Here is a 25,580-nt window from a genome sequence, read left to right on the forward strand (position 1 = left end):
GGGAGGGCTTGACACGGGGTTCCCACAGCTTGCTCCACACCACCTTCACACCCACACCCAGCAGGTCCCCGTGGGGCCGGTGCAGGCCATGGCTGCCCGCGCTGCGCTGTTGCTCTGTCCCAGCTGGCTGGCTCCGGGTGTGGAGCACTCTGGGCTGGGGCCTCTGGGGCGCGCACAGTGGGGTGACAGGCAGCCTGGCTGCAGAAACGTTGCACCCGTGCCTGAGGTGGGAGGATGTGATGACGCGGCCCACGCAGCGGGAACCCAGGCCTTTAAAAAGCCCAGGAAACAGCCTCAGCGCAAGCGGTGGCTCCACTGGAGGAAAACACACCCCGGTCTCACATTAAAGAAGCCAAACTGTCGGCTTCAAAGAGAAAAGGCAACATCCTGTCACAGGCCATGCTCTGGCAAAAACGTAAGTGGTTTGGCTGTGGCTGTCAGACCCAAGCCAGCGCCAGCAGGGCCGGGCGATCACAGCTTGGCCTGGAATTGGGGAGCTGGTGGTGGAGGAGATGGGGTCACGGGGGAGTGAGGAGGGGTTCTAGGTTCCAAGCCCGGGAGTGGGGAGCGGGGAGGTGGGCGGGATGGAGCCTGGTGGAGAAACCAGCCTGTCAGAGGTGATGCTGATTTTCCAGGCTGGAGGGGAACGAACTAGTGTTCCAAGGTGGGACGGCTCAGGGTACCTCCGCTTCTGTGCATGAATCACTGTGGTGAAGAAAGGGCAATTTATGATTCACACAACAAAAGCCAGATGTGGGATGGGTTTGGTGTTTGGAGGGAAAAGCCATGCAGTTCTTTACAGGAGGGGCTTTATTTCCATAAGTAGTGGCTCTTCAGCCTGCTGTTGAATTCCCTGGGCCTGTTTCTAGCTGAGTGACTTAGCTTTCTGCCAGTGCCTGACTTGTTCCTGTGGATACCCTGGGAGGAGTGGAGACCTGGCTTGGTGAAGCGTGTCCTCACTCGCTCCACTGTCTTGCCTTTCGTCATTCTCTTTCCCCTTCTGTGACAAGGCTTGTCTATCCCACTGCAAAAGGAGCAGTGGGTTTATCTTTGGCCTTGATTTTTATCCCTGGAGTTGGATGGAACAACTGTGAACTTTGTTTTTCTTTATGTGGACCAAACAGTGACTTACCTTACTAATAACTGAAATAATACAGATTATTTACAACATTCTTTTCATAAGGTAAACGAAGTCAACTCATCAGCCTCTGAGAGTTGAACCTTATTGGGGCTTAGTTCTATACTTCCTCAAGCAAGAAGAATAACCAAAAATTACTCTTTCTCTTAAAGATTCTTAGTTCCTTAAAATGCCTTTTAATTAACTTAAGTACGCCGTGCCTCAAGCAAACTTAATATAAGAGAATCTAGATTTACAGAAAAAGATAAATTAGGGAGTACTTTTATTCTATGGAAAGATACTCAATTGGATCCATTAAAGTTCTGAAAATATAACTTCATTGATTAAAATGTTACACTGTCACCTTATCACCAATTTACTCTCTGCTTTATATCTTATGTAAATTTCTCCAGAATTAAACTGATTAACAAGTAACACAGAAGAGTGATTTCAAAATTTCTCAGATTGTGAAGACCCACCATTGTTGGGTATCAGTAAGATCCATTTTTTAAAAAATAAAGGGAAATGAACTTTAATTTGGGTTTGAGAGTTATGGACTCCTTCCAAGATAACTAGGAATATTCAAGAATGGTTGGCATGCGACTCTTACCAACAGGCAATGGGGCAGCGGCAGCCTATCCTTCCTGGGACCATGGCAGCTGGCCCTATTGTGAATGCTCTGTGGATGAGAGCAGGTGGGCATTCATCTCCTTATTGGGAGCTCCTAAGCATCTGTGTGTCCTTACACTTAGGGCTGAATCATTTGATTTTTGTGTGAGCCCCTGGAGGGAGTTTTGCCTCAGCTCCTGCCTTCTATGAGCAAGTCACTTTCCTTTTTCTCAATCCTTAAATTTTTTGTATGTAAAGTGGGGGTAAAAATCATACCCACTCTGAGGAGCTACCCTTAGTAAGTGAGGTGCCACCGAAGCCATGTTCATTGCTCTGTCTGCATCAGCCTCTTAGCCTCTGAGATATGAGTTGCTTCCCTGCATTCACAATCTGCCATATTCTCCCCTCTTGGTTCCGTACTACATTTTTTCATTTCTAAGAGATGAACAGACTTTTTCTTTGTTTTTTTTTTTTTTTTTTTTTTTTGAGGCAGAGTCTTGCTCTGTTGCCCAGGTTGGAGTGCAGTGGTGTGATCTCGGCTCACTGCAACCTCTGCCTCCTGGGTTCAAGTGATTCTCTCGCTTCAGCCTCCCTAGTAACTGGGACTACAGGTGCCTGCCACCACACCCAGGTAATTTTTTTTGTATTTTTAGTAGAGATGATGTTTTACTATGTTGTCCAGGCTGGACTCAAGTGATCCACTCGCTTCGGCGAGTGCTGGGATAACAGGTGTGAGTCACCGTGCCTATCCCCCAATTTTTTTAAAGGGGATGCTAGAGGGCATGTTTCCTGCTCACACTCTGGAGACCAGTCAGATACAGCAAAACTCCATTGTAAGGGAGACCACATTGTAAGCTCATCAATGGAATAACTGGGGTGAATGTTTCCCCATGTTCAGATGAACACAAATCAAAATTATCTTGAATTGTCCTTTAAGCCTTAAAGGAAAAGTAGGAGAGACCCTGGGCTCTGGACCCGTCCCCTTAGCCCGAACCCAAGTATGTGGTATAGAGGGCACCTGGGTGACTAAACCCTGTGGGAAAATCAGTAAAAACAGGGCAGCATGTCAGCCCACTTAGAATCACCCGGTGGAAGGGCAGGGTTTGAAATCAGACACCAAGAGTGCTGAAAGGGCACTTTCTTTTTTCAGAAAACACCCTCGAGGCATGAGCTGAAATGACTGTACTATGGGGTTCTGGAAAGGGTTAAGAAAACATTCACTTTGAGAATGTTACCTCCTCGCTACCTAGCCCATGACCCTAGTTTGTGGACTAAATGTGAACCCTGGCTTTTGGTTAAGATTAGAGCAAAGCCCAGAACTGCTGGCACAGAGAAGTAGAAATCTTCAAGCCTCAACCAATGCGTGTGAGATTTGCTTGATGGGCCAGTTGGATGATGAAGTCACTCCATCTGTAGATTCTTTCCCTGGGTTCTGGACTTGGACCTGCTGGTCCAGTGTAGATGTGAAGAATTACCATCCCTCCCCAACTAGTAGTGGAAATAGCAGGAACCTTGGAGGGAGACGGGCCTGGGTTTGAAAATTGACTGTGCAACTTAGTTCTTTCTTTGTGAGAAGGAAATTTCCACTCATTTCCTCATCTGGGAAGCGGGAATTCTAACTCTGCCTCCCAAGGTTTTTGTGAGAATTAAAGTAGAGAATGTAGGTAAAATGATAGCAAGTTTCCTGATAAGTAGTGATAGTGGTGAGTTAGTACCTTCCGTCCTGGAAACCTCCTGTGGGCCCATCTTGAGTGATCAGTGTTATGTTAAATTCATATATCCTTTTCCACACTTTAATTAGAATAGTTAAAAAGCCACAGTCTATGGGCGCCTGTAGTTCCAGCTACTCGGGAGGCTGAGGCAGGAGAAAGACATGAACCCGGGAGGCGGAGCTTGCAGTGAGCCGAGATGGTGACACTGCACTCCAGCCTGGGAGATGGAGTGAGACTCCGTCTCCAAAAAAAATAAAAAATAAAAAAATAAAAAAGCCACAGTCTAAATATTCTTGGGTGATAGGATATTGCAAAGTTTTCCAAGGGTCTAAAATAGGGGTCTGCAAACTATGGCCTCTCTGCCAAATCAGGCCTGTCACCCCATTTGTAAATAAAGTTTTATCGGAACACAGCGTAAATGAAGTTTTATCGGAACACAGCTATGTTTATCATTTGAATATTGTCTAGGGCTGCTTTTGCTACACGGCAGAGTAGTGTAGTTGTGACAGAGACTGTGCAGCATACAAAGCCTAAAATATTTACTCTCTGGCTTATTATAGAAAAACATTGCCAACCTCTGGTCTGAGATGATTTGCTTGGTTCTTCAGGCATTCATTTCCTTAAGATACTCAGTATCCTGGAGTTGTGCAATGCCAACACCAATGGAAATAAAGCTTGCAGCCAATTCATTAAATAATTTGCACAATGCCCCAAATTGATTTAATTGAATTTCTTCCTTAAAAGTGATAGGACTGTGTATAATAAACTGAACTCCATTTGTTAGAAAGTGAAGCAAATTGGACAGTTGCTTTTTATTGTTGTTGTTTGTATTAGGGAACGATCTACATGCTAATCAAAGGCAGGCTTGACTGATTTTCTTTGGACTGGCTCATTGTCTTGGTGTCCTGTAGACTTGACCTTGAAACAGGAAATAAATTGTATCCAATTATTATGTCATGGATATGCCTTTGCTTTCAGACAACTTGAACAGAGCAGAGATTTAGCAAACAGAAAAATTAAGGCCTTAAAATTCTCATCAACATAGAACTCTGCTCTTCAGATTTACTCTAGGGTTCCACTAAAGAGCCAACATTTTTTGGGAGGCAGTTAAAGATAAGTAAAATGTGTACTATACATATAATTTTTGGAAGCCTATCTCCCACATAAATTTAAGCACAAGATATAATGAGAAGTAATTTAGGTTTCTGGACAACCTCTAATATTTCTATTCTATGTTACAACCTTTGCTTATTTAATAAGCCTAGTGAGCACCTTTACTTCTTACCAAGTTGATTCCATTGATTCAGCAGTTCTTTTTTTGAGATGGAGTCTTGCTCTGTCGCCCAGGCTGGAGTGCAATGGTGCAATATCAGCTCACTGCAACCTCTGCCTCCGAATTCAAGCGATTCTCCTGCCTCAGCCTCCTGTGTAGCTGGGATTACAGGCACATGCCACAATGCCTGGCTAATTTTGCATTTTTATTGGAGATGGGGTTTCACCATGTTGGCCAGGCTGGTCTCGAACTCCTGACCTTGAGTGATCCATCTGTCTTGGCCTCCCAAAGTGCTGGGATTACAGGTGTGAACCACCACACCTGGCCAATTAATCAGTTCTTGCTGTTAAGGGCAAGTAGAATCCAAAAGAGAGATACGAATTCACATGCACCTTCTGGAGGTGAAATAAAGGACAAACATCAACCAAACACACAGATTTAATTGGTAGAAGAGCAGATGATGCTCTTGATGGATATTTTACTTACTGCCCCTTACATTTATTTACTAAAGAAAGTGCCAGATTTGTCCTCAAAGTTACTGACTCAGAAGTTTTGAAAGCTCTCTTCCAATTCACACTTGAGATTCTGTTCTTTCATGAGGAACCAAAAAAAAAAAAAAAAAAAAAAATCAAATTTGCCTACACTTGTTCATTAAATGTGTGGACCTTTAATTCATAAGGAAGTCTTGTAAATGTTTGCTTTTAACTTTCCCATACAAAGTAAGTGTTTTTTCCCCTTTTGACATCTTTCTAAAGTAGTTTATTTTCCCTCTCAATGAGGATGTCCACCAATTTCTTATTCTGAGCCAACCAAACCAAAGTTGGCTAACTGATTATGAGCATTAACATAATTCTCACCTTTATGAAATGCTTAGTAACACTCTAGTTTTCTCGTGTTTGTAGAACTGCTTGACAAAAGTGAGCCTACCTGGGATGGGGAGGCCTTCTCTGAAACACTCTTGTCCTGCTTGTGTGACGCTGGGGACAAAGCACTGTCCTTGAAGGCAGGAGCCAGGGTTCTACTTTCCATTCTAAAGATAATTAGGTGGGAGACCTTAAGCAAGCCACCTAACCACTTTGGGTCTCAGATGTTCTAGTGTTGGAATGGACTTGCCTTTTCCTGGCTAATTTTCCTAGAGATTGAACTTGATTGAGGTTCTTTTCCAGCTCTAATTGCTGAGTTTTCCTGAGTGTTTATAAAAAAAATAAATACACGTTTTAAATCAGAAGTCCTTAATTTAATAGATGGGATTCTTATATCTGCTTAGGGTAGTGTTTTTCCACCTTGGCCACACTGGAATTCTCTGAGGAGATTTAAGAAATACAGATGCCTGGATCTCAACCTAGAGCTTCTGATTAAATTGTCCTGGGCATTGGAGGGGAGCTGCAAAAGGGGAAGGCTGAGAACTGCTGAGCTGGAGGTTGAAATGGATGGCTTCTAATAAACCTTTGGGCATTACTAAGAGCAGAAGAAGGCTCAATACTTTTATCAGTGATAAACAAACATCTTTGGGGGATGGAGAATTTATTTGGTGCTATGCAGTATACAAAATGTTTTGTTGGATCAGTCTGGATTACATTTGATTGCTGGTGAAGAGACCTGAAATAACATAGATTTCAGTAAGACAGTGGTGTCCTTTCTCTCACATAAAAGAAGCCCACAGTACGGTGTTCAGGATTGTGTGGAGTCTCACGGTGCCAACATCATCCCACACTCCTTCTGTCTTTCTAATCTGCTGTCCCTGGCATGTGGCTCTTGTCCTCAAGGTTTTTTTCACTGTTGCCATTGTAACTCCAGCCATCACATCTGTGACATCACATCTTCGGACAAGAAAGAAGAAGAAAAGGGAACAGCAAAAGATCATGCCTCCCAAACGCTGCCCCTTCTCCCTCCTCAACACACAACTTCTGCTGACATCTGATGCCATTTCTATCTACAAGGGAGAACAGCATAATTGTTTAACTGGGCACCTTGCCACCCTCCATAATGCAGGGGTTGTTAGAAAGGAAGGGAAGGCAGATGTTGAGTGTAAAAACTGCCAGTCTTCACTATGCGTTGAGTGCATTATCTCATGTAATCCTCATGAAAACTCCATGAAGCAGATTCTGTTGTAAGGTCCATTTTATAGATGAGGAAACTGAATCATGAAGATTAAGTTAGTAACTCTCCCACAAAGCAAAATTCAACTGAACAGACCTCACGTGTTGGCCTGCTAAGCTGTCCTGTCTCCCTGCCACAGTGCCTGTCTCTCTCACAGTGCTTAGGAGCTACTCCTGGTAAAAGCACAGGCCTTCCATGTCAGATAAGGGACCAATGGCAAAATGAGGCCTGCAAATGGTAGTTCATACCATGAGAACCCATTTTGATTGTTTAACATTTACTTCAGCTTACTTGTTGAAGAAAACAAGGTCTCTGCTTGCTGCTGTGCCTCCTCTGGGGGACTCTTTGAAGACATTTTAGCTACAATAAAAGGTTCAGAGAAGGACCTAGAGTTTGCCCCCAAATAACCCAGCCCTACTGTTTTCTGGGCAGTTTTAGTAGAGAGCCTGATGTGGCAGGCAGCCTTTGCTGGGAGCCAAGGGTTCTGTCTCCTTGGCATTTCTTTCACTCTGAACTTTCTAGACTTTGGAAAAGTCAGACTGCTCCTTCATATCTGCGTGTCTGTGTGTGTGTGTGTGTATGTTTAGGTGGGGTATGGAGAGTAAGATGTAGAGTATAGGGTTTAATTTTGAGTTAGAGAGTGACACTTCTGTTCTTTCTTCGCCTTTAGTAGTTACAGTTTAGCTTCTGGGGCAGGTGGATCTGAGTTTGAGTCCTAGGTTTATGCCTTTCTGGTTGTGTGACGCTTTCCTCCTTCTGCCACCATTTCTTTATAGGTATGCACCAGGGGTGTGACTCTTACTTTACAGGATTATGGTAGGGGTTTTCTGCTGTGCTTGGCATTAAGTAAACACTCAATAAATATTAGTTGCTGTTATTATTTTCCCATTCTGTCACAATCTACCTTTGAAGGCAAAGGTTATGCCGGCTAATTTTAGATTAAAATTTGTATGTCTTCTGAGTTCTGCATTTCTTGTGAAATGGCAGGCCACATATCTCCAGTCTTATAACTTGTAGTGGGTTAGTGATCAGGGTTACTTCTGATGATTAATCTGACCATTCTGTGATCAAACTTGGAACTCGGGTCACAATTTTCCTACCAACCTTGTAAGGTAGGGTGGCGGCAAGGCTTGTACTGACTGGCAAACTTGTGTTTGTTTTTTTAATTCACAAGATTGGACTGAGTGTTTGTAATCTAGTTGTGAGCAGAATGACACTTGAAATATGCAAGAAATAGATACCGAAAATTGAAACAACAATGTGTGGCCTCCTTTTCTTAGTAACAGTTTCATTAGTACCACTTTCTGGGAAGAGCTGGTCACCAAAAAATTATAAACCAGAATCATTCTCAGACCAGGTGCTGGGACAAAAAAGGATTTGACCAGTCTTAAATTGAATTACTTTTGAATCCACTAAAAAGAGCCATACGTTTCACTGGAAGAGAGCAAGCATACAGGACATTGTTAAAACTTTCCAGGACTAGGAAATGCTGAGGTGACAGAAAGGGAAGGAAAGAAGAGAGGCAAGAGAGTTGACAATAGGAGCAAGTCTTAATGTTAGATGAAGGGCACACCAATTCAGGAAGGAAAGGAATAGAAGGAAAATCAACCATCTCTTCATCATCCCATGCAGGTATGCATCCCTCTAGGCATCCATCCAATAATGGAATTATTTCCAGCTAGAGAAACGAACCAATGAAATAAATGATCTTCAGCAGAAGGTGGGGACGATGGAATCAGGGAAAGTGTCATGGAACATATAGAATGGGTTTGGATCTTGAAGAATAGATGGTAATCAGACTTCTGGCTTAGATCCTGGGGTATGCAGATGTATCTTAGGACATAAAATATTAGCACTGGTCAGTTTTTTAGGAATTTAGCCCCTCCTTATTCACAAGAGACCCACAAAGACTGAACACATAGTTTTCACAGCTTCAAAGTTTGATGAAGACCAATGCAACATGTTTCACAGCCACTCACTGCCACTCTCTGTAACCAGCTAGCAGGGATCTTGCTAAAAAGAGGGGTAGATTGGCCAGGTCAGGGGGATCCAGCTGTGATCTGAAGAACCCTGGAATATAGTTGTGGTGTGTGCAGGTGCCAACAGAGTGAGAACGGCAGGGAAATGTGAGGGAACATGAGCAATCAGAGCTCCAGATAGTCTCCCAAAACTGCACCATTTTTATTCTTATACTGAAGTTCTACACTAGATTTGAATAAGGAAGTTTGTAACAAAAATGTTATAGATATTAGCCTAGATATCTTTGGATTTTCTTCCCAGTGCTAATATTTCAGACCTAAAAAATTGACCAAGTGACTTCTTTCTCAGGCTTGATACTAACAACCACTCCCCTTCTCCTATGTCCATCCTAAAGGAATCCCTTGCATCATGAGAGCCATTGGCTAGTAAAGCTGAACATTATCCAGAAAGCTCCTCTTGACCGGCCGTGTTGTCTCTCATGAATCCATTGTTAGGGCTACTCTCACTCACGTAGGCTGCACCCCAAGCCACCATGAGCCTTGGAGCTTGGGCAGTTGGGTCTGACTCCAAATACAAAACTAATGCTGAGGTCTGAAGAGTCCATCCTCCAAGGAAGTGGTCCTTACGTGATGGTCTCAGGAAAAGTTAATTTTTTTTCAATAAAGCTCTCTTTGGTCTTGAAAAGCCAAAATGAGATATTGTTTGAATCAAGGAACAAAAAATCGGATATCCATCTGCCTCCTCCAGCTGCTTAACCACAGGTTATTCCTATCCTAGCTCGGTGGACAATTCTAGATTCAAGCCTTGATCTAATAAGGAAAGAGCCAGCCCTTTCCTTTGCTCCATCCCTCACTGGGGTGCTGCCTTGTTATAGAATTGGGGTGGCCACTGGGGTGGGTGGACTCTCCTCATTCACCTTCTGATCTGGGACGGTAGGTCTGGAGCTCTGTTCAGGCCCTTTCTCTCCCCTTCTGATGCCCCACTCTCAGCAAAGCTGAGGCAATGCCAAATATGTAATCCAGGAATCTGCTTTGCTCTACAAGGTGATCAAACTCCCATCTATGGGCACTGAAGAGCCCTCCCTTGCCCATTGCCACATTTCTATTCCATATGCGATATGTGCTCCTAGGTTTCTAGCCCCCTTGAAGGAGTATCTACAACACAGCCTCAGCCACGGCTGTCTCTGGCCTTTAGGCGATACGTATAGGTTCCTTAAGGGGCTGCATCTGAGGTCAGGACAAGGGAATGCCATCGTATTCTGTCTGCAGCCTAATCACTGCCATTCAAAAATATCCAAGGTTTTCATTTCTAGTCAGCCTTTAAAAACTCAAATCTGCTGCAAACCTAATCTTCTCATGACTGCTGAAGAAAGAAGTCTTCTGCTCAGCTCATGGTATTTTTTATAAAAGGCCATCTCCAGGGTTTGGCATCTCCTGTCTAGGATTGCTGTATGAAAGTGAGGTCTTTGACCAGCCCCTCTGCAGCATCATTGGCCTCCCTGTCTCCTAAGTAGGGGTATCTTGCTGCCTGGGGATTCTAGGTACCTGAGAGATGAATTCCAGGAGCATAGTGAAGGCAGGTAGAGACAGGCCTTGCAGGCAGCAGAAGGCCCTGGGTATGCTGAAGACAGAGACATTCAGTATCAGGATGTAGCTGAATGGGGGCAAATTAGGTCACTGTGCCAAGGCTACTTCTCCGATGACAGATGGGCCATGGATTGTTGGCTGAGATCAAAGGAGAAAAGCCTGTTTGTTGGGAGCGCATTATGCACCAGGTGTTTCATTGTGTTAATCTCCTACAGTTCTCATGATAACCCTTTGAGATGGATATTATTATTTTCATTTTGCAGATGGGGAAACCGAGGCACACACTGGTTAAGTGATTTGCCAAGAGTCACACAGGTGATAAACAACAGAGTAGACTTTCTTTTTTTTTTTTTTTTTTTTTTTTTTTTTTTGAGACGGAGTCTTGCTCTGTCGCCCGGGCTGGAGTGCAGTGGCCGGATCTCAGCTCACTGCAAGCTCCGCCTCCCGGGTTTACGCCATTCTCCTGCCTCAGCCTCCCGAGTAGCTGGGACTACAGGCGCCCGCCACCTCGCCCGGCTAGTTTTTTGTATTTTTTTAGTAGAGACGGGGTTTCACCATGTTAGCCAGGATGGTCTCGATCTCCTGACCTCGTGATCCGCCCGTCTCGGCCTCCCAAAGTGCTGGGATTACAGGCTTGAGCCACCGCGCCCGGCCACATAGTAGACTTTCTAAACAAACTATAGAAATGATCCCTGAAAGTATAGTCTTCATAGCAGATTTTCTAAACTAGGTCTAGTCCCAAACTATACCACACTGCTTCTCAATGACAAGGATTTTAGTGTTGCACTGCGTCCTTCTTCTCCTCCCACTTGAAGAGTGCCCTCAATTAGATGGAGGCAAGTTATGACTTCATCAAGGGTAGCTCTAGCCCGGCACAAAAAGCCTCTGCAAAGTTGAATCGTAGCAAGTCACGCTCGAGACTCAGCATGGAAGCTATGAAACCTGCTGATTTCCATCTTAGAATCTGAGTTCCCTGGACTCCTCTTCTCTTGGTGGGCCAATCAGCCAAGATAGGATAGGACCAGCTAGTGACACACCCTTAGGATTCACTCAGGACCTGTCACTTAGAGTGTCTGGGACAAGGGTCTGCTCATGGTGTGGCCTGAGCCTCTGGCCCCAGACCAGCCCCTCTGCATTGGAGACAGAACAGTCATATCTCTTGCACTCTCCTCTCTACAGTCTCTACAGACTTGGGCCCCCAATTTGCTGCTTGTTCAAGCCTTACTAAACCAGGTGTAGGTGGAAACTATCCAAACAAGCCAGAACCACTTCAGTTCTGAGGCAGATGCAACTCTGTCACAGTTTGTAATTCTAAATTTGTTTGTGCAATGATTTGATTAAAGTCTATGTACCCCACTAGGCTACACTGTAAGCTCCAAGAGGGAAAGAACCTCATCTGTTCTGCTCAGCAAGTACTTGCTCAGTGAATGCTCTGCCAGGGGTCTCTTGGTCTTGTCCCCTACCCTGGGACATAGTGTATCTGCGATGGGAACCCTTTCTGCTCTGGTGACCCCAGTTTCTGTAAAAGGCAGGCAGATGCAGCTGCTTTCTCAGGTGGACCTGTCTGCTGTCATTTCAGTCGAAAAATACCAAAAATAAAACTTTGCGGGGAATTGTTTGGGTCTCTCAGTTCTCGTCACTCCTCATGTGAGAAGGCTGCTGACAAGGTTCTCGTGGACTGATCTTTCCTCTCTTGGCTGGGCAACAGCATTTCTTGGGGAAATTGGCAATTGAGGGAGACTGGATCAGGGTAGTCCAAGCCCAGACTTTAACTGGAGCAAGGAGGGTTAGGACGGGGCCAGGAATCATTTGATGATTGACCTGCAGTGTCACTCAGAGAAATAAACGGGACTTGCCCGGGCGGGGACGAGGCAGGCAGTGAGGCAGAAGTGGACTGCACTTGGAATCACAGGTCCTGGGCTTGGTTGAGGACACTGTTACTTACAAGTGTAGTCCTCAGGCAAGTCACTGAACATCTCTGGGCATCACTTTCCTTCTCGGTAAAGGAAGGGAGGGGAAGAGGAATACGTTGTAGTGAGGCCCCATCTGCAATCATTAGCGTCAAAATCGCTATGGAACATCATGCAAATAGGAGTGTGGTGATTTCAGAATTCCCGAGAGTTAAGAATGTGACCAGGAAACACATGGACCTTTGCCACCCATTCATTCAGCAGACCTGAGTCCCCGGGAACAGAGAATGGGTACAAACAGCCTTTTGTGCTTGACCTGATCTGCGGGAGGCTCAGAGGAAGGGAGGTGTGGTGTGGAAGGTACAGAGAGTGCAGGGGAAAGGATCCCTGGGAGTCATGCTGTAAGGGAAGGGTTAGAGGGCCGCTGCCACGTGGAAACCTCTTGCACTTGAGGCCTTTGGCTGCCCCCACCCAGAAGTTTAGGGACAATCCAGGTAATCCTGAGGCCTCAGGGTGTAAATGCTCAGGTCTGAGCTTGGTGGAGATGGGTGGTCTTCTGTGGGTCAGTGGGCTCTTGACTTCAGCCTAACACAACCTAGAGGGATCTCTGTGTGACTGCCCCGGGGGTCCATTCCCTGCTGGCTATGACGTCCATTCAGTAGGAATCACTCGGCCCCTAGACCACTTTGGTCTGGGGCTCTGTGGCTCTAAGACTGAACAACCCTCTGCTGTCACCCCCAACATACCTTAAGAGTGTCCCCTGGGTCCCATTGTCAGGGCTGCTCTTTCTAGGTCCTGGTGGCTTGCCTAGGTCTGGGGAAATTCTCGATGACCATGGCCCCTGGTTCAGCCTTTCCCAGGGGACCTTCCTATGGTTAATGAGTGAGCTCTTTGGGGCTGATGGGAAGGAATAATCTTTTAGAATGGGGACACAGGGAGGGCACATGCCACTGTCTGTTCCTTTATCTTCTCCACCCAGACCAGAGAATGTGAGGTCAGCCACCATCTTTGTGATCTGATAAAGGCATCCCAGCCTACCAAGCAAGACATTACAACTTATTCCTTGGCTGTCCAGCAGCCTTGCAGGCAACATCAAATTGTACTTCAATCGTGGTTCCCCTTTCTCTCATGTCTTCCAGTCACCTTTAAAGCTACCATTTTCCCCCTGCTGTCTTTTTCTCCTCTGTCCTGGGTATCATCCAGATTGCAGGATATATGAGTGATGTGTTTGTATTTCCTGGCTGCAGGGTCCTCTCAGCTCAAATGTTAGTGAATGGAAGGCCTGCGTTTACATGCATATGGGATTTCTTTGTTGGCCTACATTAAAAAACAACAACAACAAAAGGTAAACTACAATGTAGTGTAAATGAGTGGGAAAGCCTTTCTGTAGTGTGTCAAGTTCAGCCTTTAACCAAAACCCAACTTCTTTCTTCCTGTTTGGAAAAATATCAGCCATTGTCCATGAATGGAAGGAACAAATTTGAAAACTTTGACTCAGACCGTCACCGTAAGAAAGGCGTCCACATCAGTGTTTCAGTTAAAGATGTGAATAATCCTTTAGCCAACTGGAGTTAATGCTCTCTAGAAGTCCTTGGACCACAAGCACAAACAAAATTCTTTACATGAAAATGTAAACAAACTTTTTTTTTTTGAGACAAGAGTTTCACTTCTGTCGCCCAGGCTGCACTGGTGCGATCTCGGCTCACTGCAACCTCTGCCTCCTGGGTTCCAGTGATTCTTTTGCCTCAGCCTCCCGAGTAGCTGAGAGTACAGGCTCCTGTCACAGCACCCAGCTAATTCTTCTATGAAATGTAAAGAATTCTTTATATGAAAGTGACAGGTGCCAGCAACTATTATGACTTGATTTTCAGTTAGAAGCCAGGGCAAGTTTGTTGGCAATAGTCTTGAATTCCTATTGTTCAATTAGTTTTGCTACAAATAAAGAGAAAATTGTATTTCTTCTCAGTGGGTCTTTTTTTTTTAAGCAAAAACAAAAACAAAAACAAACAAACCCTGAAGATTCAATAGCAGAAGATATTTCCAGTGGTTACTTAGAGTGATCAATAGTGTGTCACTATTAACAGTGTGTCACATGTCCTTCTGGGCTAGGAGTTTTTATCTTTCAAAATGGCCTTGTGTGGCTACAAGGTTTACCTGTTTTTTAGGTAAGTTCCTAAAAAATTGACCAAGTGACTTCTTTCTCAGGCTTGATACTAACAACCACTTCCTTTCTCCAATGTCCTTCATAAAGGAATCCCTTGTATCATGAGGGCCACTGGTTAGTAAAGGTGAGAATTATCCAGAAAGCTCCTCTTGACTGTCCGTGATGTCTCTCATGAACCCATTGTTAGGGCTACTCTCACTCATGTAGGCTGTATTCCAGGCTACCATGAGCCTTGGAACTCGGGCAGTTGGGTCTGACCCCAAATACAAAACTAATGCTGGGGTCTGAAGAGTCCATCCTCCAAGAAAGTGGTTCTTACATGATGGTCTCAGGAAAAGTTATTTTTTTCATAAGGCTCTCTTTGGTCTTGAAAAGCCCAAATTAGATAATGCTTAAATCAAGGAACAAACAACTGGATATCCAGCTGCCTCCTCCAGCTGCTTAACTACAGATTATTCCCATGTTATTCCTATCCTAGATCAGATGGGCAGTTCCAGATTCAAGCCCTGATCTAATAAGGAAAGATACATTCCTCTCCTCTGCTCCATCCCTCACTGTGGTGCTGCCTTGCCGATTCAAGGTTCAACCAGTCAGTTGTGAATGGAGAGTACTCTCAGTAGGTGAGATGGTGGGACGGAAATGCATGCTTATCCTGCAGCCCACCTCACCATTAGAGCAACTGTCTTAACTGTTGTCCACCCTAGTGCCTGGCCCTGGGATGTCACAAGAGGACAATGGCAGGGAGAAGGGCCTTCTCTCAAGGGTGCCTTGGAGGCTGTTTTAGGGAATGACTGGCTTCCGACATGGGTGTCTTAAAGTTGCCCCAGAAGAGAAGTTACCATTGACCAGGCCCCAGGCGTTTGCTTAGCTCAGAGCCATCAGGAGGGACTTACCTCCTTAGATGAGTAGCTCCTGCACTGTGGTGTGAATGTGGTTTGCAAGGTGTCATTAAATAAACAAGTGCTGACAATTTTGCGTATTTCCTGGGTGATATTTTATTATACTTTCATCAAGGAACTGGAGAACCATATTTATTTAAATCAGGACACTCCATATGTTCCTAGCTTGGTGCAAAGCAGGCACAAATGTCCACATGCGGCCAGGTTGCTGGCTGAGGTGACCAGTTTGCTTGAGTTTTCATGCTCTGCACTCTCCAGCAGAAGAGCAGCTGCAGGACTCTTATTTTTGTGATGTAGAGCATGTCTGGGTGCGTGGCAGGGGGAACTGAAATAGTCTCTGCTGACCTTTTATACCTACAGATTTTGTTTCATTGCTCATTTTGGAAAAGGGAAGCCCTTATAGGGGCCAAATTGATGGTTTTTCTGTAAATGATTTTTTCCCCCTCAAACTCCATTGGTTTGACTTCCAGTGGTATAGAAAGGCAACATGGTGAACTTCTCAGCCCGAAAAAGGAGATTTCCAATCAGGGCCGAGAGGCTCATGCTAAGGTGGAAAAATTTTCCTCCGTGATGGACTCTTGGATACCCACAGGAGACTTAAAAGGCCCTCAGACCACAGGATTCATGGTGAGAAAGCTTCAGGCTTTGAGGTTATATTACCTGGAGTTACAAGTTAATCGGGGACTTAACTCGACTTTGGGAAATTGGGCTTCTATCTTATTATTTCAATCTCCTGGTTTATTTTCTTTGGATGTATTATTATTATTTTAAGAAATTTACTGAAAAAGTTAAAAATATTTCTTTTACGTATTACAATTTAGTTGTTTTAAAGTTAATTCAGGGATCCGGTCACCCCAAGGTGAGGCAATCGTGATTTTAGACACACTTTTTTCCTCTCCCAAATTTGTATTTGTGGGCTCAGTTCTCATGCTGGTGGCAGTAGGGAGCTCAGTGTTTACTGTGGAATTAAAAATGTTTATTGTTGCTGCACATAGATTGGTGTGAAAGGTACCAACTACAGGTTTCAACTTGCAAAAACACTTGGGTGTTGGGCTCCTTCGGAATCGTCTTGAGGCTTTAGATTCTGATATTTCGTGAGCACTTTACAAAGTCACTCTGAGAAGCACCCTCCCTCTTACCTGCTCAGTTGGAGTCAGTTACAGGTTTCCTTGGCAGCTGACTGTGGACACATGCCGGGCAGTCAGGAGACCCTTGGGAGCTGTGGGAGTCCTGCAACGGCAATAGGAAGAGGTGGGGACTTAGAGATTGCTCCACATATGGTCTGTTGTGCCAGGGCACACCTGTTGACACTGCGTTCCAAGGAAGTCCAGACATTAGAGGGTGATACTCTCTGTCCACAGCACCTCTGCCAAGCGCTCTTTGTTAATTGATTTAGAAACAGTAGGAGGCAGGAAGCCCTCTCTTGACAAGATCCTGGAAGTGCCCAGCTGGTCCCTTTCTAGCCAAGTGTGTGGTGTGTCCACTTTCTGGGAGGGACTGGGACCAGCAGGTCTCTGAGCCCTTCCTCAGAAGTGTACATGCAAACGAGAGGGGGCTGAGCCATACACCTGTCTCTGAGATGGTCTGAGCTATGTGCATATGAGATTGAGCCCTTCTTGTCCCTCAGCTGAATTAAGAGGGTGACCACAGTGCTCAGACCCCCAAGTAACCCCATTTCCCAAATTTCTTTCGAGTACACAATGCCTCAGACTGTACTTTATGCCTAAGGAATAGCTGGGAACCCAACTGAAGACAAGTGTGAATTGCAGGATATGACTGAACAGAACTGATATATGCAACAGCATGGATGGAACTGGAGGACGTTATGTGAAGGGAATAAACCAGGAACAGAAAGACACAATTCTCATACTCTCACTTGTATGTGGGAACTAAAAATTCACACAGTTGAACTCATGGAGATAGAGAGTAGAATGATGGCTACCAGAAGCTGGGAAGGGCAGCAGAGGGAGTGGGAGTGGGGATGATTAATGGGTACAAAAATATAGTTAGATAGAATGAATATGATCTAGTATTTGATAGCACAACAGGGTGACTATAGTCAACAATAATTCATGGTACACTTAAAAATAACTGAAAGCGTAATTGGATTGTTTATAACACAAAGAAGTGACAAATGCTTGAGGGGACGGGTGCTTTATCTACCCGGATGTGATGAGTATGCATTGCATGCCCGTATCCAAATATCTCGTGTACCCCATAAATACATACACTGACTATGTACTCACAAAGATTAAAACCAAAAATGCTGATGTGCCCATGGGGTGAGCCTGAGAAAGAGTGAGCAGAGTGTGGGAGGGCAGGTGCCCTGTTTGCTGACAAGTCAGATCGTACCTGGGGCCTGTGGTCATCCCTGGGCACCACCCAGCAGTAGGGAAAGTGGCAAATGCAACTTGTGCAAGAGTGACTCACCCAGAAGGAAGGTGGGGGGACTAAAACCATGTCATTTAGAAATAGCTGAAGGAATGAGAAATCCCTTCAGACCTGGGGGCACCTGGTATCTCTCCTCAGATGTGGGAAAGGAATATTACTACTAATACTCATGATAATAGGAGCGTACATGTATTAAATGCTCTGTGCCAAACTCTATTCCAAACACTTCACATGCATTTCTTAAATTACCCTACAACATACATACCATTATGATCCTCACTTTATAGATGAGACAGCTGTAAATGGATTAAGAATTGTGAGTTTCATTAGAAGGTAGTGGAGGGAAATATGACGCGTGTTACCATAAGTTAGTCTCAGTAGGAGGAAGAGCTGTCTGACATAATATCTCCCCAAAAGGAAGGTGGAAAAGGCCAGAGGGAAGAGAATTAAAACCACATATATCGAGCATCTACCCTGTGCCAAACATGGCCTTTGGAGCTCCCCATGTATTATTTCGGTTAATCCTCACAACCACTGTGTGAGAGAAGAATTATTATTCCCGTTTTACAAATGAGGAAATTGAAGTCTAGAGACATTAAATAAATCTAAGAACTTTCCACCAGTAAGTGACAGCCCAGATTTGAATACAGGTAGGTGTGGCTCTCAAGTCTATTGTCATTGGTGTTCAGAGCAAAGGTGGAGGTGCACTGGTGGCCCCGGGGCACAGAACCAGGCTGGTTCCCTGGCTAGACACTCCCATGGCAGCCAGAATTTCACAAGTTGTGACACATTCATCTGCTGGTAACTTTTGTTGCTTGTCTTCCCCATTAGACTGCAAGATCCGCGTGGGGGGGAACTGCATGGGTCCTGCTCAGCGCTGTACTCTTAGGCACTAGAAATATTTGAAAGAATGAATGAACACCAGCAGAGATCTCTTGTTCAGACAGGAGAAGTTAAAATAAGGATAATGAAACTGCTATTGGGATGTTATCGGGAGATGCTTATGTTAAATTAGGAATGAATTATCAACGGTTGTAATCCCAGTATATTTTCAGAATTACCTGAGAGATTTTTTTTTTGAGACAGAGTCTCACTCTGTTGCCAGGCTGGAGTGCAATGGTGCAATCTCAGCTCACTGCAACCTCACCTCCCAGGTTCAAGTGATTCCCCTGAGTCAGCCTCCCAAGTAACTAGGATTATAGGCATCTGCCACAACATCCGGCTAATTTTTTGTATTTTAGTAGAGACGGGCTTTCAGCATGTTGGTCAGGATGGTCTTAATCTCCTGACCTTGTGATCACCCACCTCAGCCTTCCAAGAGAGGTTTTTATACATACAGATTCCTAGGCCCATATCAGCCCCCTAGAATCAGACTCTCCCAGAGCAGGACCTGTACCTGCATATTGCATCATTTCCTGGTTGATTTGCTACCTGGCCAGCTGAGGGACCTTGGAGGATGGGTCTGAAGTCCACCTGAGATACTGCGATTCCTGACCCCCATCATCTGCCCCTGGGGCTCACTTCCCACTTCCTGTTGCCCAAGCTTCTCTCTGCCTTCTGGGCTTCAAGGCCAGGCCTTGCTCGTGGCTGGAGCCTGGAGGAAGGTCTGGTGCCGAGTCAGGCATGGGACCTTATCAGCTGGGTATTTACTGAGCAAAGTTCAACCAGGGCAGCACTGGAGATCCGGGTTTAACAGATACCTAGGCTTCCGGGACTTTGATTCAGAGCCCAGGTCCCTGGGGCCCTTATCGGTGGATAATAATGGGCTCCCTGTGGAAGTCCTAAGGGCTAGTATTTCTTGGCTTACCCAGGCCTGCTCTCTGAGAGCCCAGGGCCCCTAGGCCACAGGCTGTCTAGGTGGACAGCTTGTCGCTTCCCAGCCACGGCTGCTTTTCAATTGCTCTCCCAGGCCAGGAAGGGCCCTATGCACTGGTTCTTACTTGGGTCAATGCTTTGGTCTCCTGGCTTTGACAGCAAGAGGGGAAGGAAACCTTCCCTCAGCAGCAGGTGGACACTCTCTGGCCCCAGGGCACATGGATCACCCTTGGGTAATTGTCCCATGCCGTGGAAGTCACCGAGAACCTGGGAGCCACTTGCCTTCATCCTAAAGGTGTAGGAGAGGTGAAGGGAAGACAAATGGCAGCATGTCTTAAAGAATCACCCAATCGATTAATCAATAAGTATCAACTGAGCTTAAAATGGATGGGCATGCCACTGGGAAGATATGGAGAAATAAGGTACAAGAACTCCCTTGAGATGTTTATAATCTAGTTGTGGGTATAAGACACTTCCATCAAAAAGAATAACTGTTACATAACTGAATTTTTTTGAATGTCTATGCTGTGTTTATTTGAGGCATATACTGTTCTACCAATATGCCACATTAGGTGACTTCTCTCAATATTCCTTTGACAAAGAAACTGAAGATTAAGAGACGCAGAGAGGTTTAGTACTTGCCCAGGAACACACAGAGAGGTGGCGGCAGGGGCAGGATTTGAGGCCTGTGCCATCTGGCTCAGAGTCCCTGCCCTTCCCGCTGTCCCCTACTGCCATCTGATGAATACCAATCAGATCTGGAAATGTTTGAGAGGCTGTAGAATGTGGAAATTCCTCAGGCTGCAGGGGTCAGGCAGGAGGGCTGCACTTGGGTTGGGTCAGCAAGAATCAAGAGGTTGGAAGAAGTGAGAGGGAATTCTGACCGTGGAAAACCTCAACCACAGATGAGGAGGTGAGACATGCAGGAACACGTAGAGAACACAGACAGACCTTCTGGCTGGAGTCAGGGTTTGTGTAGTAGAGAGCGTGCAAAGTGGTGAGAAAAATGGGTTCGGATCTCATTCTGAAGGCTGCCCAATTCTAGAATAAGGAGCTGGGCCTTCGTTGTCTGGGTGCAGGGGGCCTACAGAAGGTTTGGGAGTAGGAGGAGTGACAATACTGGGAGAAGCATTCTAGGAAATGTCACGTGGTTCTCTGTGTTCAAGCACGACTTAGGGGAGCAGGCAGATCCATGAGGAAATGAGCACTTTGGGGTGCGGGCTCGTCTGAGAAGGACCATGGGCTCCAGGGACATTGCTTTTCACAGCCACAGCTCCAGAGCAAGCCCCCGCCCCGGCCCGGCCATACCAGGGCGTCCGCGTGAAGGAGCCAGTGAAGGAACTGCTGAGGAGGAAGCGAGGCCACGCCAGCAGCGGGGCGGCGCCTACACCTACGGCGGTGAGTGTGTGTGTGTGTGAGAGGGTGAGTGTGTGAGAGAGAATGTGTGTGTTAGAGATAGTGTGAGAGTGTATGTGTGTGTGAGGGAGTGTGTGGGTGTGTGTGAGAGTGTGTGAGTGCGTATGTGTGACAGTGTGTGAGAGTGTGTGTGTGTGAGTGTGACAGAATAGTGTGTGTGAGTGTGAGAGAGAATGCGAGTGTGTGTCAGAATGTGTGAGAGTGTATGTGTGTATGAGGGAGTGTGTGAGAGTGTGTAGGAGAGTATGTGTGTGAGTGTGAGAGAATGTATGTGTGAGCGTGTGTGAGTGTGTGCATGTGAGAGTGTGTGTGTTTGTGTGTGAGAGAGTGTGTGTGTGTGCGCGCATGCAGGCAGACGAGTTGGGAGGTGACCAAGGGGATCAGGCAGGAAGGAGTGCAGGTCGCATGGTGGAGGCTGCCAGGGATAGAGCCAGGGTGGAGCAACTGGGATGAGGGATTGGGACTGGCTCAGTTGGCCCACTGAACACAGCTACTGTCAAGGCCTGAGTAAGCGAATGACTCACATACCCTGGTGTGAGTTGGGGGCTCACCCTGAGATGAGGAAGACACCAGCTCCCTGAGCACACAGACTTCCTGCTAAACGGAAATACAAATCCCTCAAGTGTAGGTGGTGATGGTTGGGATACCGGGTGGGGTGTTTTGTTCTAACCAGAGAGTTTCCTACCTTCTACTCTCCTGCCCTGAGGTCCTCTGGGCAAGTTCCCTGCACAGGGCCAGTTGGCAATGGCTAAACACTGACCCTGGTCTTCTCCTCTCCCCTCTAGGTGGTGCTGCCCCATCAGCCCCTGGCGACCTACACCACAGTGGGTAAGAGTGCCCCGTAGCCCTGGTGGCCCCCAGGCCTCTCATCTGGGTGGCATCTGCAGTTCTGAAATTTCCTTCTTCCCACAGGTCCTTCCTGCCTGGACATGGAAGGCTCTGTGTCTGCAGTGACGGAGGAGGGTGCTCTGTGTGCCGGCTGGCTCTCCCAGCCCACCCCGGCCACCCTCCAGCCCCTGGCCCCATGGACACCTTACACCGAGTATGTGCCCCATGAAGCCGTCAGCTGTCCCTACTCAGCTGACATGTATGTGCAGCCCGTGTGCCCCAGCTACACGGTGGTGGGGCCCTCCTCAGTGTTGACCTATGCCTCTCCGCCACTCATCACCAATGTCACGGTATGTCACACAAAGGCAGAACTGCACCCGCCCATGCTGAGTGCACCCTTTGAGAACCAGAGCTGACTTCCCGACCCTGATCTTCCTTGCTATTGATTCTCAGGATAATCAGGTCATCAAAGCTTGCCTTATCCTCCACGGAGGCCTGCTCTGATTCTCATTTGCTGAAATATCTTTCACAAAGATGTCTCACAGCCTCTCTTGTCATCCTTTCTGCTCCTCAGGACTGGGGAGGTCTTCTCTGATTCCCTGTTCTAAATCTCCCCAGCTTCCTTGCAAGCAGTGAGTCTTGGTTTTGAGTTGAAGTTTTTAGTGAATGGGGTACCATGTGAGATCTACATGGGGTCTTGTGTTGGAACCAGCCTTTCATTTCTATTCAGATAACTTAGGGAGTGATCGTTCACTTAATAATGGGACTTAACAGAAGATTTCTAGGCTGAGCAACAGGTGATATTTTTGATGGCATCAGACCCACTTGTGGGGTAATTTTTTAAAGTTCTGTCTCTATTGTCAGATTGCCTGTGTTCAAATCCCTGCCCCTTCACTTATTAGCTATGTGACTCTGGGTTTAGTGACTTAAAACTCTCTGAACCTCAGTGTCTTCATCTGTAAAATGGGAACACCAAGAAAAGGGTCATTGTCAGGATCAAATGAAATAATGCATGTGGAGGGCTTAGCACAGTGTCTGGCATACAGAAATCACTAATATATATTAGTTATTATCATATATCAAAATCTGCTAACATTAACTAAGGGCCTGATGGGAAAGGAAGAGCCTCTTCCCCCAGGAGTGAAGGAAGGAGAGGAAATAGATTTATATTAATGGTGCCTATTTGACTAAAGGAATGGGAATTTTGCAAGTGTTCAAGGGCAAAAAGACCTGTGGTTACAGCTGTATTCAGCTCCAGTCCAGGGAAACCGTGGGAAGTACAGCCGGGCCTTGAGCTGTCCCAGAGCCCACCTTCGATGGTGGAGCTTGCTTTGGTCCACCTTGTCTCCTCCATTTCCCTCCAGGGTCCAGTGTCATCCTGATGCACCTGCCCCTGCCTCCAAGTACCTTCTATGAAAGGCCTGCAGGAGCCCTTCCATCCCAGGTCCACCTGCTACCCAGCAAACCAATTTTGGAGGCTGGATGATGATAGATAAGAAGGAGTTAATCCAACTCCCTCTCCCAGGCACCTCATTTCCATGTCAGGGAGCCTGGGGAGAGGGTGGCGGGTGGCGGACTCATGGTTTCCAGCCATTTCATTACCAAGGATTCCTTTCGTTGTTTATCCCCTTTCATCATCCCCACCTTTTGCTTTGAAAAGGCCTGTGTATCAAACAAATGGTATTTATTAAGAATTAATTTATTTGTTTTGCCATTTTGTGAATTAACTCATCAAAGCTGTCTAGAGCTGTAAGTCCACACTCCTGATCAGCAGAGATAAGACCTGCTGTGGTGCTGAGTGGATGTAATTCTATTCCCCAGCAAATAAACCTATAGTTGCAATAGATTTGTACAGGTTTATGACTGGGAAATGTAGAATTTCCATCTGGATTTTTGAAAAGCTGGGAATAATGAGGCTTTCCCGGATTCTGTCTGGTTTCAGGACACTGGGATAGGGACCACTGGCTTATACCTCAGCCCGGATTTTGGAAGGCTGGAAGGCCTCTGAGACCATTTCCAGCTCTACCATTCTATGCAAAAACACCCTAAAGTCTTGCTACTCAAACTCTGGTCCCTGGACTGGCCACATTGGAGTCCCCTGAGATCTGATTAGATATGCAAAATCCCAGACTTCTTGTACCAGAAGCTGCATTGTAACAAGATCTGCAGGAGGTTAAGAAAAGCCTTGCCCTAAATGATTCTAACAGTTTGCTATCAAGACACAGTGACAATAGGAGGAATATGTGACAGGAGAGACAGGGATGGTAGGGAGAGATTTTGGCCTCTCTCTCATGAATCCATGCAAAGAGCATCCTCTTCTATCTGCTTTCCTCAAGTGTGAAAGAGAAGTAAGAATCCAGGCCTCGCCTCTGTTACAGGCCTGACCTGAGGTTTGTGAGGGAAGTCGCCTGTGCAGGTGAGAGGTGTGACTCGTAGAGCAGGCAGGAGAAGGACTCTAACCCTTGAAGGGTCATGGTGGGTGCCCATAAGTGGGATGGCGATGGAGATCAGCTCAGAGACAGAGGAGGATGAGGATGTGGAAGGCACCAGGCAGCAGCAGGAAGGAAGGCCAAGTTTGCTGACAAAGCAGTGCTTCCCCCACCTGGGGATGGCCGGGCTTCCCCATGCTGGCCATTACTAGAGGCGACAGAACTGTGTTGGCTCATGGGGACCTCCAAAGCTGTTGTGTGGAGCCTGGACTATCTTTGTGTCTGGGCAGGATAGTGGCCACCTTCCAGATACAGCTGCCAGGCTATGGTTTAACATGTATTTTCACAGATTTTAAGGTGCATTTATTTTTCACATTTTAAGATCTCTGAAATAGAAATGAATTTTGTATTCCATGAAACCTGGAAAATCCTCTCTAATTGGCTTAACCCAATGAGTTCATTACTATTTGTATTCTATTTTGTAGATGAGAAAAATGAGCCTTCCAAACAGGAAGTGGCCTGAGCAAAGACATATAGCTAGGAAGGGTCAGGGTTGGGGCTGCGGTTGAAGTCTGCCTGGCTTCTCCCTTGGGGGTCTGCCTGGCTTCTCCCTTGGGGGAGACTTTGAGCAGGAGGAGGTGGAGTCCCATGAAGTAAGAAGCCAGGAAAGGAAAGAGTTGAAGGGGGAGATGGAGACCCCTCTAAGGGCAAGGATGGGTGGGTGGGTCACCTGGGGCTGCTAACCCTCTGTCCCATGTTTCCCTGTCACAGACAAGAAGCTCCGCCACGCCCGCAGTGGGGCCTCCGCTGGAGGGCCCAGAGCACCAGGCACCCCTCACCTATTTCCCGTGGCCTCAGCCCCTTTCCACGCTACCCACCTCCACCCTGCAGTACCAGCCTCCGGCCCCAGCCCTACCTGGGCCCCAGTTTGTCCAGCTCCCCATCTCTATCCCAGAGCCAGTCCTTCAGGACATGGAAGATCCCAGGAGAGCCACCAGCTCACTGACCATCGACAAGCTGCTTTTGGAGGAAGAGGATAGCGACGCCTACGCGCTCAACCACACCCTCTCTGTGGAAGGCTTTTAGGGGTGGCTCCCACCTGAGTCCTGTTCCCTGAAACTGGGATTTGAAAATGAGCCTGGAATTGAGCCCCAAATTCAAGCTTGTTTGGAGTAGTTATTTCATAACTACACTTTCTACACACAGCTAGAATTGTAGACCTGTAAACCTTCCTTCCCTTCTGCCTTCCCCTCCTTCCCTCCCTCACTTTCTCCCTCTTTCCTTCCCTTCTTCCTTCCCCTCCCTCCCTCACTTCCTTCCTCTCCCCCTCTTCGTCCCTTCTTCCCCTCCC

General features: G+C 46.4%; 1 protein-coding gene and 1 pseudogene across 1 annotated transcript; one reads left to right on the top strand and one right to left on the bottom strand.

The window, feature by feature from the left end:
* POU2AF1 (POU class 2 homeobox associating factor 1) lies at nucleotides 1–25,580 on the top strand. The gene is made up of 5 exons (XM_010382319.2): nucleotides 1–415; nucleotides 20,824–20,954; nucleotides 21,758–21,800; nucleotides 21,885–22,150; nucleotides 25,001–25,580. Exons 1-5 carry the CDS (start codon nucleotides 400–402, stop codon nucleotides 25,313–25,315), a joined length of 771 nt encoding a protein of 256 aa, XP_010380621.1. The 5' UTR covers nucleotides 1–399; the 3' UTR covers nucleotides 25,316–25,580.
* On the bottom strand, nucleotides 10,988–11,085 carry LOC115893818 (annotated as a pseudogene).

Source organism: Rhinopithecus roxellana, chromosome 15 (assembly GCF_007565055.1).
Source record: "Rhinopithecus roxellana isolate Shanxi Qingling chromosome 15, ASM756505v1, whole genome shotgun sequence".
NCBI classification, from domain to species: Eukaryota; Metazoa; Chordata; class Mammalia; order Primates; family Cercopithecidae; genus Rhinopithecus; species Rhinopithecus roxellana.